Genomic DNA, 15,990 nt, shown 5'->3' on the forward strand with positions numbered 1-15,990 from the left:
CTTCATACTCTTCATAGTTTGCAGATAACACTTAAGAGGTTGACTTGGACTAAAGCCAATACTATTATTCAGCTTTATTTAAATCACTTCAGTGCAGTTCATTTAGTCTTTTAAGTGTTTGACCTGTGCCCGGTCTGATTAAAGCAGAGTCAGAAGGTCAATGTAGTTTAGTCGTGGTGAACACACACATCATTACAGCAGCGTCATTCATATTCAAGAAGTATGAAAATAAATGTATTATTAACATATGGCTTGTTTTTGGTTTAATATCCATGTTTTCTTTAAAACTATCATCATATAATCAACAGTAAATTTACAGTATCCCTGTTAGAAATACAAAATGAACAACTTCATCTCAAAATGTATTAAAGTTAAGTTAAATGTAAATAAATTATGGTAATTTACAGTTTGGGAATGTTTATGTATCCCATTGAATCATGTGAAAAATGCTCTGTCACTAAGCTGAAAACGGTAACATTCTGGCAAAGATATAATGAAAATGAATTTTAACAGCATTACAACACAATTGAGCATATTCAAAAATATTATTGAAAATTAACGGTTATTTTCACTTTTGATTACTCTTAGTATATTCAATTTGTCAAAGTCAACGCTCAGGTGACGTCCTTACATTTCTTGTGTTGTTTCAAAACACAACACATATTCTTTATTCTCAAGGATATTCGATATTTGAGCCTGACAAAAACCCTGCCATTTTTTATTAAACATTACTTTAACCATTGTTTATCAAAAGTAAAACAGTACATGGTTCCTAATTGGCTGCTTGTGAGTACAAAGAACACAACTAAAATCAGTTAAGTGGAGATGGTATGATGCAACATAAAACTTTGTTTTGACAAAAAAACAACTGCCAGAGTTACTTCTTCGGAGTGTGTAATGGTCGGTCAACAAGCTGAAGTAATGTTCAAGCACCCTGCAGGGCTCAAACATAAACGATCAATATTGTCATTAATGGACTCAGCAGAACTTAGCTGCTAATTATGTTAACACGCTCATTAAACTTGACCCTTATCGAGCTCTTAATAACACTTTAAACCATCATGGTCATTAAGTCTGTTAGCCAAGACATCGTACATCATCTCACTGTGCTGCAGTGGGGAGCAGGAAGCAATCATACTGTCAGCCAGGGATTACCTCACTATCACAAGTATTCTGTAAAAAGCATTATAAGTGGCTCTGATTTTTATTTTAACAGTAGATGTCACTTTGAAAAAAATCTGGATCATAGCATGTCAGAACAAGTATTGGAAAAATGCTGGGCTGCTTTAATGGCTTTCCTTTTTTTGACATAATTTTAATATAACTCAGCTTAGAAGATTTAACAAGATGGAAATAAAATCTTTGAATGAAGTTTAATTTTGAAAGAGTTTTTTTAATGCTGTCAGGATGAACATTCTCCTTTTCCTTGTATTGTATTTTATGACTTGGCTAGTGTCTGTGTCTTACTGTATTGAATGTATCCTCTCTTCTCTAACCAGGTCTGGCTCTGACCTTCATCCTGGAGAACAGCTTCAAACCCGAGTCTGGATCCAGGCCCGGTGTTCCCAAGATAGGAATCCTCATCACCGACGGGAAGTCCCAGGATGATGTGATCCCCCCTGCACAGAGCCTGAGAGAGGCTGGGATAGAACTGTTTGCCATTGGTATGCTCCACTAATACTGAGACTAATAATACACATTGACATGACTTTTTGAGAATACAGTAAACATTTATCAAGACATGATGCTAAAAAAATGGTACTTAGGTACAGTTACTTCACACCACTAATCATAAACTACATATTCTTTGACCTTTTCCTTGGATACCTCTTTAATATAACCATCTGATCACTGTCACTGTCTCTCTTTCTTTTTGTCTCCTCGTCTCTCTCCAGGTGTGAAGAACGCTGATGAGAACGAGCTGAAGGCCATCGCCTCTCCTCCTGAGGAAACTCACGTCTACAATGTGGCGGACTTCAGCGTGATGAGCGACATCGTGGAGGGCCTCACCAAGACGGTGTGCGACCGAGTGGATGTGCTGGACAAGACGCTCAAAGGTCTGATCAGCCGAGTCACATGATGCGGCAGGCAGCTGCACTGCGCTCACTCACTTTATTCCGTTAGTTATAATTATAACTACAGGAGATCCCTAAACAATACAAAACAAATCCCTGTCTAATATATTGTAGAAATATCTACTAAGTCAGGACATTCACCAAGCGCCATATATACACATACATGCTGCTCAAACAGCTGGTCATGTTTTCACAGTCTCATTTTCCTCTTCTGCTAAAAGTGTAGAAGATTGCATATACAACTGGATATTTTTAGATTCATCTTAATATGTACATATATATATATATAAAAATTCAATATTCAATACATATATACATGTGTATATATATATATATATATATATATGTTCTTCATTTCAAAACAAACAAAAACGAGATACATGGTACATATTGTATGTATATACAGTGGAGGAAATAAGTATTTGATCCCTTGCAGATTTTGTAAGTTTGCCCACTTACAAAGAAATGAACAGTCTATAATTTTAAAGATAGGTTTATTTTAGCAGTGAGACTAAGAATATCAAAAATAAAATACAGAAATTGACATTATATAAAAGTTAAAAATGTATTTTCATTTAACTGTGGGAAATTAGTATTTGATCCCCTTGCTACCAACAAGTATTCTGGCTCCCACAGACGGTTACATAAGTCCTCTTCCTTTAAGAAAGTAGTACCTGTATAAAAGACACCTGTCCACAGAATCAATCAATCAGATTCTAACCTCTCCACCATGGGCAAGACTATAGAGCTGTCTAAGTACCTCAGAGTAGGGATGCCAGCAATAATAAAATAATATTCGATTATTCGAATATTCGTTACAGTCTCCATAATCGAAAATTATTTTTAAAATTCGATTTTATTTATATATTTTTTTATTATTATTTATGTTTTGGTTTTTTTCTGGCTTAGTTTCAACCAAAATATAGACTAATGCTAATAATAGTAATATTATTAATAATTGTAAATGGCCATTGGACACACCACCAGTTTGTTTTACTGTAAACTTGGAGGAAGTCAGTAGCGCAGGCCCCCCCCCCCCCTTTTTTTTCTCTCCCGCGGGGGGGGGGGGGGGGGGGTAGGCGGCGGGCGTCGAATAATCAATTATTATTCGCCAGGGCTGTCCAATTTTCGATTTTGATCATGGTCAGTTTCTGGCATCCCTACCTCAGAGAGAAGATTGTAGACCTGCACAAGGCTGGGATTGGCTACAAGACCATCAGAAAGCAGCTTGCTGAGAAGGAGACAACTGTTGGTGCCATTGTTTGAAAATCGATGGGGAAAAAAATGGGCAATCAACAAATAATGGCCCTCTTTCCGGGGTTCCACACAAGATCTGGCCCCGTGGGGTATTGATGATCATGAGAAAGGTGAGGTATCAGCCAAGGACTACACGGGAGGAACTTGTTAATGATCTCAAGGCAGCTGGGACCACAGACCCAAGAAAACTACTGGTAAAACACTGCACCATAATGGATCATTATGCTTTGGGGGTGTTTCTCTTCTAAGGGGACAGGAGGACTTCACTTCATCGAGGATGTACGGGGCAATGTACCGTTAAACAATCTTAGTCGATAGCCTCCTTCCCTCAGCCAGGACTCTGAAAATGGGTCACGGAGGGAGCTTCCAGCAGGACAATGACCCTGAACATACGGCCAAGGCAACACAGGAGTGGCTTAAGAAGAAGCACATTCAGGTGATGGAGGGGCCTAGCCAGTCTCCGGAACTTAATCACATAGAAAATCTGTGGAGGGAGCTGAAGCTTCCCGATGTCAAGCACCAGCTTCAAAACCTGAAGGATTTGGAGAGGATCTTCAGAGAGGAGTGGACCAACATCCTTCCTGAGATGTGCACAGACCTGGAGACCAACTACAAGAAGCGTCTGACCTCTGTCTGTCCAACAAGGGTTTCTCCACCAAGTACTAACACATGTTCTGCAAGGGCATCAAATACTTCTTTCCCACAGTTCAATGCAAATAGATTTGAATCTTTTATATGATGTCAATTTCTAGATTTTCTTTTTGATATTCTTACTCTCACTGTTAATATAAACCTACCATTACAATTACAGACTGTTAATTTCTTTGTAAGTGGGCAAACTAACACAATCAGCAGGGGATCCATTTATTTTCCTCTAGTTTGTTTGTTTCTTTTTAATGAAGAACAGACGAGATACAAATAAATAAGAGGAAAAAAGATAACTGTCACAATGAATACCTTATCTTTAAATTGCATACCAAATCTTCCCATGTGGACAAATAAAATAAATAAATAAAATACAATATATAAATAACTATAAAAACATGAACATTAATAATAATGATAACAATAATAATACATTTCAAATAACTGTCGAATGCACGATATACCAAACTATACTATATTATTACAATTATTAATATTAATATTATTCCATTTGTTCGATATAATCCCACTCTTTGTTTTTTTTGTCCGTTAAGTATTTCAAGATTTGAGATTAAATCCAACATGAAATAGATGTTTCCTTTTTTTTCCTCTGCTTGTTCTCCAGTGGGAAGAGAACCTGACCCCCAACCCACCTCTATGGAGCCGCCCCGCGACCTGGTGACATCAGAGATCACTGCCCGCACCTTCCGGGTGAGATGGACGCACGCGTCGGGCCAGGTGGAGAAATACCGCGTGGTCTACTACCCAGCCAGTGGAGGACAGCCGGAAGAAAAAGTACCTGCAATATTTACTTTTTAAATCTATATACTTTTTAAATCTATATACATTCTCTTATATGATCACTACAGTTTACATGTATTCTTGCACTAACTCCTGTGATACTCATACTTCTTGCACTTGGTTGCTGATAGAAGTTGTTTTTTTTTGCCACAGGGATCCTGTCAATGCAAGAAGAATTTAAGTTTCATTGGAGTTGTTTTACAACTCTCTGGTTACTATGTGGTAGATCTGAGTCCCTTGCTTCTCGTCAAATATGAGAGTGGGTTTCCTTACAGTCTCTTAATTGGTGTAACTTTGTTTCTGTATTCCCAGCAGACGATAACAAAAATGCTTAATTACTGATGTAGTGACAGGACTTTAATAGAGTCTGCTCAGCTAAGTGTGTAAGGATTTACTTCAATAGGTTTTTAGGTGAAAAGTAACAATTCTACAGGTTCTTTACACCATGCCCACCAACATTTCAAAACTTTATTCTGCTACCAGAAAGTGTTCCAGAACCCCCTGCAGCTTTGATCCAATATGTGATGCAGACAGGTTACATTTGTTTACACCCTGTTTATATAAATGAGGTCAGGCTAAATACCAGAATCAGCTCTCTTTAGAAATGCATCATTTGTCATAATTATTGAGGTTGTCTGCGATCTGCCATGACGGTCATTTGTCAGAAGAAATTCTCACAGAAATGATTATTTCACCAAACACAGCGGTCATTTCAGGTATGGCAAGCGGATGACTTAATCCTTAATTTCTCAATAATGACTTGTTTGCTGTAAATTATCCAGTTTATAGAATACTAAATAAAGAAGACATTTGACAAAGGATATTGATGAAAAATCTATTTTATTGCTTGGCTAAAATAAACAAAAATATCAGAACTGTGTTCATCTTTTATCTGTAGCATGAGCCTACTATAATTAAATAACAGACCATAGAATGCTGTTATTGAACAATCAGAATCTAGTGAATTGTGTAATTAGTGAAAGTCCCATATCGATTGGCATCTCAGATTTTTTTTTTGTTTCTTTGCAAAGTTTGTGGTTTTCTCTTTGCCTTTTAAAGCTTTCACTCAAAGCCTTGTCATCATATCAGGGGAATAGTGTTGGTAAAATACAGACTTAGATTATCCAGTCCAAATCAGCCCATCAAGATTAGAGGTTTTTATTTCTAAACCACATTAAGTCTGACGGTGGTAATAATGCTGTGTGAATCGATCTCAGAGTACAATCATTTAAGCTATAGGTGTACCTAATAAACTGTCTGAGTGTCGTCTGTCTGTAGGAACCTGACAACCTGTGCGGTAAATTGATTTAAAAGTTGTTGGATGTTTTCCTACCTGTATAACTGCAAATACGCATCGCTGTAGCTTTCTGAGTTGATATTTATGCTTATACAGTTCCCTCTCATTTGTATCCACTTTCCCTTTGATGTGGATTATAACGTGCAGCTGGAATGGCCCCGGTCTCCCCACAAGGAACACTGAGGTTTCATCAAAGCTTATCTGATCTAGTTACACTCAATTTAAATCTCTTTGGAGACGAGCCGAATGCCTACAGCAACATGAAGTTCCCCAGTAAACACCACATTTTTGGATAATTCAATGATTTGTGATGTACATACTGTAATGCTGCTGTCTTCCAAAGGGTTGCAGAACCAGAGCTAATTAAAGTATTTGTTAAATATCAGAGATGTAGCTGAAATAATTAACAGCAATAATCATGGCAAAAAAACTAGCTTGCTGACAGACTGAAACATTTTAGAAAGGCCAAAACGAATACTAAGACTGTACGATCTTCATATCTGAGTGTAAAGCAGTTCTGCAGCTTTCATGCTAACACCCTGTGTGATCTGTGTTTAAGGTGGTGCAGGGAACAGAGAACAGTGTGGAGCTGAATTACCTGAACTCTCTGACGGAGTACCAGGTGGCTGTTTTTGCCGTCTACCGCAGCTCGGCCAGCGAGGCCCTGAGAGGAAGTGCTACTACATGTAAGTTTATATTTGGAGACGACACAGGAGAATGTTGCTGGGAATGTGGGTACTGTTATACAGCAAATTACAATAGATTACTCATTTAACACAATACAATCATTTGACCTCAATTTATTGATTACATTTTTATACTTCCGCTGCAAAGAACATTTTAAAGGTTGAAGAGAATACCAATGTCCGTTCAACAGCAGCAAACAACCGAGGCCTGGCTATAACTTTCGAAAGCCATTTTGTTTTTTTCTATTTTTCTATTTAATATATTATTCATTTCATACATATATACTTTTTATTACAGAATTTGGCATACAATTCTGAATTCTGAGAATACATTTCAAACACAAGTTCTTTTTCCCATGCATAATCTTTTTGTTTTGCTTTATATATCTTTATTGAACAAGGACCATGAATACAAATTCATACATCTCAAGAAGAGAAGAGATGCTATATACAGTATATGCCAGATTATAGCTAAAGCTCATTTCCACCTGTAGTCCCTAGACACATTACACTCAAAAAAACATCAAAACATTTCATAATGCCTATCACAATAACAAATCAAATAGATCAAATACAGATGTATAACATATAAATACTATTACATTTGTCATATAAATATAATTTTGCAATTCAATTAAACAAACATCTGAAACTGCAGTAACAGTTATGTTGGCAAGACTAAGTGATGTTTGCACTATACGGGAAAAGGTGTGAAAAGGTTTAAAGATCAGCTGAAAGAATATTTCAATGTCTGATTGTCGTAAAAGAGAAAGCAGTTTGTGAAAAGGCCTAAGTGGGATGGTTACATCTACGTTTTTAGAGGTTCTGCCCATTTGTTGTTTTCTTTTTCAAAAGAAGAAGATTAGTCTTCTGAAAAAGAGGAAGGAAATGCTGTCGGCGTAATTTGGTGACAGAAACTGATAGACTGAAGCTGATGTGAAATCAAAAAGTCTTGCAGTCCGGCACTGAGCTGTGAACATGGAGAAAGTGGTCGTGCTTTGTCTGCTGTTGGTGGAGCTCAGCTCGTCTTTTACTCAAGAAACACAGATATACTTCAAAGAGGGCAACAGTCTGACGTTGTACTTGAGGCCTTTTCCTTCCAAAAAGTATCACCAGCATCCTCTGGACGTGTACCGTAGATTGTTGTGAAAGTATGTATTACTACACAGCCACAGCCACCCTGGATATACACACTGGACGTTTGATGATCAAGAACATGACCAAAGCTGACGAGGGTGTGTATTCAGTGGAGATTAACAACAAGGTCCAAGGTGAGACATATAAAGCTGTAATGATCAAACACGTTCCCAAGCCGGAAGTGAGGGTCTCCCCTCTGACAGCCAGAGGCCCTTGTAAGCTGACCTGTGAAGGGGACACCACCGGGGCCGGACCCGTCACCTACAGCTGGAAGACGGGGGACGGAGAGTGGAAAGAGTTGCAGAAGGACATCATCGAGGAAGTGCATGGACACGTGAAAACCTTCACCTGCAGGATGAAGAACCCATTAAGTGAGGAAGAAAGCCCTGCCCGCACGATTCTCTTCCTCCCAGGAAAATCAGCAGACTCTGGACTCTGGATCAAAGTGTTAGGGGCTGTGATCAAATCCCTGGCTATCTTCGCCCTGCTGGGGGCCATGGTGTATGCGTTGTCGAGGAACCAAGAGACTCTCAGAAAACTGATGTGTCCATGCCAGAGCAAAAATAGTGATTATGTAAATGAAGCTTAAAGACGATGTTCACTTTGAGGAGTGATAAAGCATGTCAGCCCTCAGAGCCTTAGACATGTGTGTTTGGTAGTCAAATATCAAATGAAATAGAGATTTTTTTTAATGCTTTTAAACAGCTTTGCATATTCCTTTGCCATTTGTTTTGACTTTTGCAGTTTAGGTGTGACGTGTTAATAAAACTTCCCTGAAGCCTTTTGTAATTTTAATAGAGATTCTTTCAAGTCAGGGCTGCTTTGATATGGTGTTTCTGATATTTCCCCCTGCATTTTATGTATCCAGCACATCGTCCTTTATACCCTGAGACGGAGGGGGAAAAGACAGATAAAGGATAAATGCAATCAGCTTATGGTGGAAATGTTCCTGACCTAGTTTTTAAAGCATTATAGAAATAAAAAAAAACATGAAAGTAAATGCAATTATGGTTGTGAAGTTTTAAAGTAAAATATCATTTTTAATATAATTATTGAGATGTTATAACATACTGTTTATCTTCTATCTTTGACTTCTGCTCCCCAAGAACGCAGAAGAAATAAATGCAATGTTGGTTAAAACAAAACAAAAAACAGGTGTAAAAGAAAAAGTGATTACATTCGACCTTGTCATCTACTGATTATGTTGCAGTGTCCTTGGGCAATACACCAAACTACTCCTGAGGGAATTGTCCACAGTATTAAGTATATGGAAGTTGCTTTTGGTAGAAGCGTCTTATAAGGAAAATTGTAATGTAACGATAGTAATGATGATCCACCAGCAGGCAGTTGTGTAAGTAGATTTACTCAAGTACTGTACTTAAATACACCTTTGAGGGAAAGTACTTTTCTTGTGTATTCCAATTTGTTGCTACTTTTTACTTACCCTATTACAATTCAGAGGCTTTAGTTAATTTGCAGATTTGGATTATAAATAATATGAAATATAAACAACCCTTTAAACCCTTGATAACACATTAATAATTATAATTAAAACATATGATACATATTATTATAGTATGGGGCAATCTGCATAATGAGTACTTTTACTCTTTGTACAAAGTATACTTGGATGTCAATACTTTTGTACTTGTACTTGAGTAACATCTGGAATACAGGACTTTTACCTGTAACAGAGTTATAGCGACAGCAGGAAACAAACAAAGTCGCTGAGAGGCTGTGGCCGGGCCTTTTTGATATTGTATGACACGCTAAAAAAAGAGTATTTGCTGTGATCAAAACACTGTTGAATTGTAATGTAGTTTAATGAAAAATATGCGGGGATCAGACATAGTTATTGTAATAATAATGATCAAAGCAATCATAAATCTTGCGGTCAACAAAAAGTAAAACGGCCCTGTGTCACCCTCTCTTCCACACACCCACCTCACGCAGGGGAACAGGATTATAATGAGTGCCGCCCATATCCATGTGACCCAAGCCAACCAATAAATAGTGATAAAACAAATATCTTATATTAAAACAAAACACATTACTATACATGTTTCATGGCTCCTACAAGAGTATCCCCACTAAAAGTGGGCCATAAGAGCTGCACAGGTGTTCCATTATGCATCGGATGCCTGATCCTGAACCTCTGCCTCTGACAGGAAGTCCTGTGGTGAGCTCTAATTCTGCTCTTGTAGCCTGAGGCCCCGTCATGAGGTCTGAAACACTGAAACACTGAACCACTGCCTGGCTCTAGCTGATGAATGACAGGGGACTCCTCCCCTGTCAGGGGTGCTACCTTTCGTGGCAACCTAGTAACAAAGTTAATGGAGTTTGGCTGCTGCTATTATTATCTGCCTAAGCTAGTTTAGGCTATGGCAAAAAATAGAACGTGACATTAAATACTGATAGATTTTGGAATGATGTGCTTTAGCTGTGTGCCTTATAGTCAACAGAGGATGGTTATTGGAGGGGAAACAATTTTATCAAAAATAATTTGTGGACCTTGGGGGACATAGCCTTCTCCTTAGCTAACCCATCCCTCTTGAAATCCCTCCCCAAACAGAACTGACACGGCACCAACATGTCTATACTCTGATCTCAAATTGAAACTCATATTTGGTGTTTTATCTTTTAAGTTGTATTTTATTTGTTTAAAATGTTTGAATCATTTTACCCTTTATATTTAAAGTCTCTGATAATCTTAAAAATACCTCATACCTTATAAATACAATATATATATAGTTGAGTAATGAATACATAAACAAAACATTGAAGTTCAGGTGTTTAGCAGTCTTATATGGCCTGTGGATTGAAACTGTCTCTGAGTCTGGTGGTTTTAGTCCGGATGCTGCAGTACCGCCTGCCAGACGGCAGCAGACAGAACAGTTTGTGGCTGGGGTGATGGGGGTCTTAATCTTAATTCGGAGGGATTTCTTCCTGAGCCGCTGGGAGTAAAGGTCCTCCATGGATGGCAGCTCCGTTTTGGTGATGTTCTGTGCAGTTTTCACCACCCTCTGTAAAGCCTTACGATTGAGGGCGGTGCAGCTGCCGTGATGCAGCCAGTCAGGATCCTCTCTATGGTGCACCTGTAGAAGGTCAGGATCCTCTCTATGGTGCACCTGTAGGTCAGGATCCTCTCTATGGAGCACCTGTAGAAGGTCAGGATTCTCTCTGGTGCACCTGTAGAATGTCAGGATCCTCTCTGGTGCACCTGTAGAAGGTCAGGATCCTCTCTATGGTGCACCTGTAGAAGGTCAGGATCCTCTATATGGTGCACCTGTAGAAGGTCAGGATCCTCTCTATGGTGCACCTGTAGAAGGTCAGGATCCTCTCTATGGTGCACCTGTAGAAGGTCAGGGTCCTCTCTATGGCGCACCTGTAGAAGGTCAGGATCCTCTCTATGGTGCACCTGTAGAAGGTCAGGATCCTCTCTATGGTGCACCTGTAGAAGGTCAGGATCCTCTCTATGGTGCACCTGTAGAAGGTCAGGATCCTCTCTATGGTGCACCTGTAGAAGGTCAGGATCCTCTCTGGCGCACCTGTATAAGGTCAGGATCCTCTCTATGGAGCACCTGTAGAAGGTCAGGATCCTCTCTCTATGGTTCACCTGTAGAAGGTCAGGATCCTCTCTATGGTGCACCTGTAGAAGGTCAGGATCCTCTCAATGGAGCACCTGTAGAAGGTCAGGATCCTCTCTATGGAGCACCTGTAGAAGGTCAGGATCCTCTCTGGTGCACCTGTAGAAGGTCAGGATCCTCTCTATGGTGCACCTGTAGAAGGTCAGGATCCTCTCTATGGTGCATCTGAAGGTCAGGGTCCTCTCTCTGGTGCACCTGTAGAAGGTCAGGATCCTCTCTCTGGTGCACCTGTAGGTCAGGATCCTCTCTATGGAGCACCTGTAGGTCAGGATCCTCTCTATGGTGCACCTGTAGGTCAGGATCCTCTCTATGGTGCACCTGTAGAAGGTCAGGATCCTCTCTATGGAGCACCTGTAGAAGGTCAGGGTCCTCTCTATGGTGCACCTGTAGAAGGTCAGAATGCTCTCTATGGAGCACCTGTAGAAGGTCAGGATCCTCTCTATGGAGCACCTGTAGGTCAGGATCCTCTCTATGGAGCACCTGTAGAAGGTCAGGATCCTCTCTATGGAGCACCTGTAGGTCAGGATCCTCTCTATGGAGCACCTGTAGGTCAGGATCCTCTCTATGGTGCACCTGTAGAAGGTCAGGATCCTCTCTGGTGCACCTGTAGAAGGTCAGGATCCTCTCTATGGAGCACCTGTAGGTCAGGATCCTCTCTATGGAGCACCTGTAGGTCAGGATCCTCTCTATGGTGCACCTGTAGAAGGTCAGGATCCTCTCTGGTGCACCTGTAGAAGGTCAGGATCCTCTCTCTATGGTTCACCTGTAGAAGGTCAGGATCCTCTCTGGTGCACCTGTAGAAGGTCAGGATCCTCTCTCTATGGTTCACCTGTAGAAGGTCAGGATCCTCTCTATGGTGCACCTGTAGAAGGTCAGGATCCTCTCTATGGAGCACCTGTAGAAGGTCAGGATCCTCTCTGGTGCACCTGTAGAAGGTCAGGATCCTCTCTATGGTGCACCTGTAGAAGGTCAGGATCCTCTCTATGGTGCATCTGAAGGTCAGGTTCCTCTCTCTGGTGCACCTGTAGAAGGTCAGGATCCTCTCTCTGGTGCACCTGTAGGTCAGGATCCTCTCTATGGTGCACCTGTAGAAGGTCAGGATCCTCTCTATGGTGCACCTGTAGGTCAGGATCCTCTCTATGGTGCACCTGTAGGTCAGGATCCTCTCTATGGTGCACCTGTAGAAGGTCAGGATCCTCTCTATGGTGCACCTGTAGGTCAGGATCCTCTCTATGGAGCACCTGTAGGTCAGGATCCTCTCTATGGTGCACCTGTAGGTCAGGATCCTCTCTATGGTGCACCTGTAGAAGGTCAGGATCCTCTCTATGGAGCACCTGTAGGTCAGGATCCTCTCTATGGAGCACCTGTAGAAGGTCAGGATCCTCTCTATGGTGCACCTGTAGAAGGTCAGGATGCTCTCTATGGAGCACCTGTAGAAGGTCAGGATCCTCTCTATGGTGCACCTGTAGAAGGTCAGGATCCTCTCTCTGGTGCACCTGTAGGTCAGGATCCTCTCTATGGTGCACCTGTAGAAGGTCAGGATCCTCTCTATGGTGCACCTGTAGAAGGTCAGGATCCTCTCTCTGGTGCACCTGTAGGTCAGGATCCTCTCTATGGTGCATCTGTAGGTCAGGATCCTCTCTATGGAGCACCTTTAGAAGGTCAGGATCCTCTCTATGGTGCACCTGTAGGTCAGGATCCTCTCTATGGTGCACCTGTAGAAGGTCAGGATCCTCTCTCTGGTGCACCTGTAGGTCAGGATCCTCTCAATGGTGCACCTGTAGAAGGTCAGGATCCTCTCTATGGTGCATCTGTAGGTCAGGATTCTCTCTATGGTGCACCTGTAGAAGGTCAGGATCCTCTCTATGGAGCACCTCTAGAAGTTGCAGAGTATCCTGGAGTCCATGTTGAACCTCCTCAGCCTGCGGAGGAAGAAGAGCCGCTGTCGTGCTTTCTTGGTGATGGTGGTGGTGTGAAGAGTCCATGTCAGGCCCTCAGTGATGTGGACCCCAAGGAACCTGAAGCTGCTGACTCTCTCCACCGTAGTCCCATTGATGGCGATGGGGGCGTGTCCCTCTCTCTGCTGCTTCCTGTAATCCACAATCAGCTCCTTGGTTTTGCTGACATTGAGACGGAGGTTGTTATCCTGGCACCACGATAACAGGGTTCTGATCTCTCAGTACGCCATGTCGTTGTCCCCGGTGATCAGGCCAATGACGGTCGTGTCGTCAGCAAACTTGAAACAAACTTTAAAGCTTGGCAATTTTATTAAAATCATATCAAGCAAATAATATGTTGAAGAAAATATAATGTATTTGCACATTTGGCTGTTTCTCTGCTTTGAGATCAGAGAGAAATCAGCTTACACTGACTTGCGGAAGTCTAAAATGAACTATAAGAGAAGGTTTTGGACTAAATCATTGTCAAATTCAGACACATGGAAATTACAAAGAAATTCTTTGGGATAATAATAATTTTTAACTTAAAATCCATGCATTGTTTAAAAACGGATACAATGTGTTTGGTAGAAGTGTTATGTTTTGTCTCTGTGCCCTTCAGTGGCCCTGCCCATGGTGAACGACCTGGAGCTGTTTGATATCACTCACAGCACCATGATGGTCCGCTGGAAGATTGCCGCCGGGGCGTCTGGGTACATGATCCTCTACGCCCCGCTAACTGAGGGAGACCATGCAGACGAGAAGGAGGTGAGGATTGTGTGTGTGGGTTTGTGTATGCACGGAGCAGACTATACAGATAGGAAAGCAAAGCCACAGAGATTTAGGAGACAACATCTCATTGCCTTGTGTAACGGATGCATCAAATGATCACAATATGATCCTATTACACTCGTGTCTCGATCGATGTGGAGTAAGCTAATACATATTCCAACAATGCTTTCTTTTTGGATTGTCAGTAACATTTACACTGTGTTGTTTAAAATATAGTCGAAAATGTCATGGCAAACACCACTACTATTTCCACATACAGTTGGGTACAAAATCATAACATTTTTGCGAACAAGTTACAAGCAATGGTTTGCGCTAAAGAGAACTTCACAGAACTGAGCAGTGGAAGATCCAGTTCTGACTCGCAGTTTGAATATCAAACACAACTGAGTTCTGAGAAATACAGATGCTTTGGTTAAGATTTTCAGCCACATTTTACTATTTTGCTGTCGTGAGGCACAACTCATTTGAGTGTCCTTCTTAATTAAAGAGAATGACTTTGCAAAGCCTTGGCTTTATATTTTCGTCTTTGCCTTCAATTTTTGCATCATTGAGTTTATCCATTTGGCTAAAATAGGGTAACTGTCAGCAAACGTATACTTCTACTGGCCATTCAAATGAATACATCTGACCTGAAGCCTGTGTATTCTGTAGAGTTGCTTTAAAGTCAGGTCTGCTTTGATTTGTTGTTTCTGATATGATCCCCTGCATTCTTTGTATTGAGCTCATCATCCTTTATACCAGGGGTGTCAAACTCAATTTCATCGCGGGCCACATTAACATTATTACACTCAAAGGGCCGGTTGTAACGATATAAATATACATATATAATATATATAGTATATATATATATAATTTATTATATTACATTATTGCCTCTGAATTCGATTATTATCGGATAGGATAATAACTTAGTAATTAACTACATCTGAAAGCAGAAGTCCAAGGCAAATAATTGCAAGTCTCTTCATTGCGCATGTCACAAAACGAGATGCATTTTGGGACTTGTAGTTTATGAGCAACCTGCTTCTGTAAAGTGGCATGTAACCGTATAATTAACATATTATATTCTTTGCAAGCTCTTGCGGGGCCACATAAAATGAATTCGTGGGCCGGATTTGGCTCCCGGGCCTTGAGTTTGACACCCCTGCTTTATACCCTGCCTTGAGTAATGATCAGTAAAGGGGATAAGACCCAGAAACAAATAATAAAGGCATAATGCTTTTAGCAAACGGTGGAAATGTTTTGAAAGTAAAATACAATAAAAAAGAAGAAAGTAGTTTGGCCACAGCTGCAGCTTCTCAAGGCAGCATTATAAATAGCACAACAAACCCTGATTAGCATCTTTATTGTGCACAACCCCCCAGAAAAAAAGGAAAAAAAACACACAGGGAAAAATTGATCAGGGGTTAGGTAAAAAGTTCAAAGATTTTTTCAAGAGAAATCACTATAAATTGAAAAACGTATACAACAGGGCTTCTCAAACTCCGGACCAAGGTCCGGATCCGGACCGAACTGCAAATCCATCCGGACCGAAGAAAAATTCTGAATCTGATGAAAATTAAAGTGGACCTATCATGCTATATTGGAAAAATATATTGTAGGACCATACCTGTACAAAACATGTCTGTAAAGTTTTGTGCTTAAAATACCAAACAGATCACCCATTGTAGCCATGCCTCATACTGCTCATCATACCCCTCTTTTGCAGCCCTGTTA

At 40.6% G+C, this 15,990-nt stretch overlaps 1 protein-coding gene across 2 annotated transcripts in view; it reads left to right on the forward strand.

The window, feature by feature from the left end:
* The window catches only part of col14a1b (collagen, type XIV, alpha 1b), a 219,327-nt gene that overhangs the window by 68,700 nt on the left and 134,637 nt on the right, over positions 1 to 15,990 (forward strand). For both annotated transcript variants that reach the window (XM_079654484.1, XM_079654485.1), the window contains exons 8-12: positions 1,500 to 1,664; positions 1,896 to 2,057; positions 4,603 to 4,772; positions 6,635 to 6,761; positions 14,105 to 14,250. In XM_079654484.1, coding sequence (XP_079510610.1) covers positions 1,500 to 1,664; positions 1,896 to 2,057; positions 4,603 to 4,772; positions 6,635 to 6,761; positions 14,105 to 14,250 — 770 coding nt within the window. The remainder of the gene's footprint in view (positions 1 to 1,499; positions 1,665 to 1,895; positions 2,058 to 4,602; positions 4,773 to 6,634; positions 6,762 to 14,104; positions 14,251 to 15,990) is intronic.

The sequence above is a fragment of the Notothenia rossii genome, assembly GCF_949606895.1.
Source record: "Notothenia rossii genome assembly, chromosome: 10".
Lineage (NCBI taxonomy): Eukaryota > Metazoa > Chordata > Actinopteri > Perciformes > Nototheniidae > Notothenia > Notothenia rossii.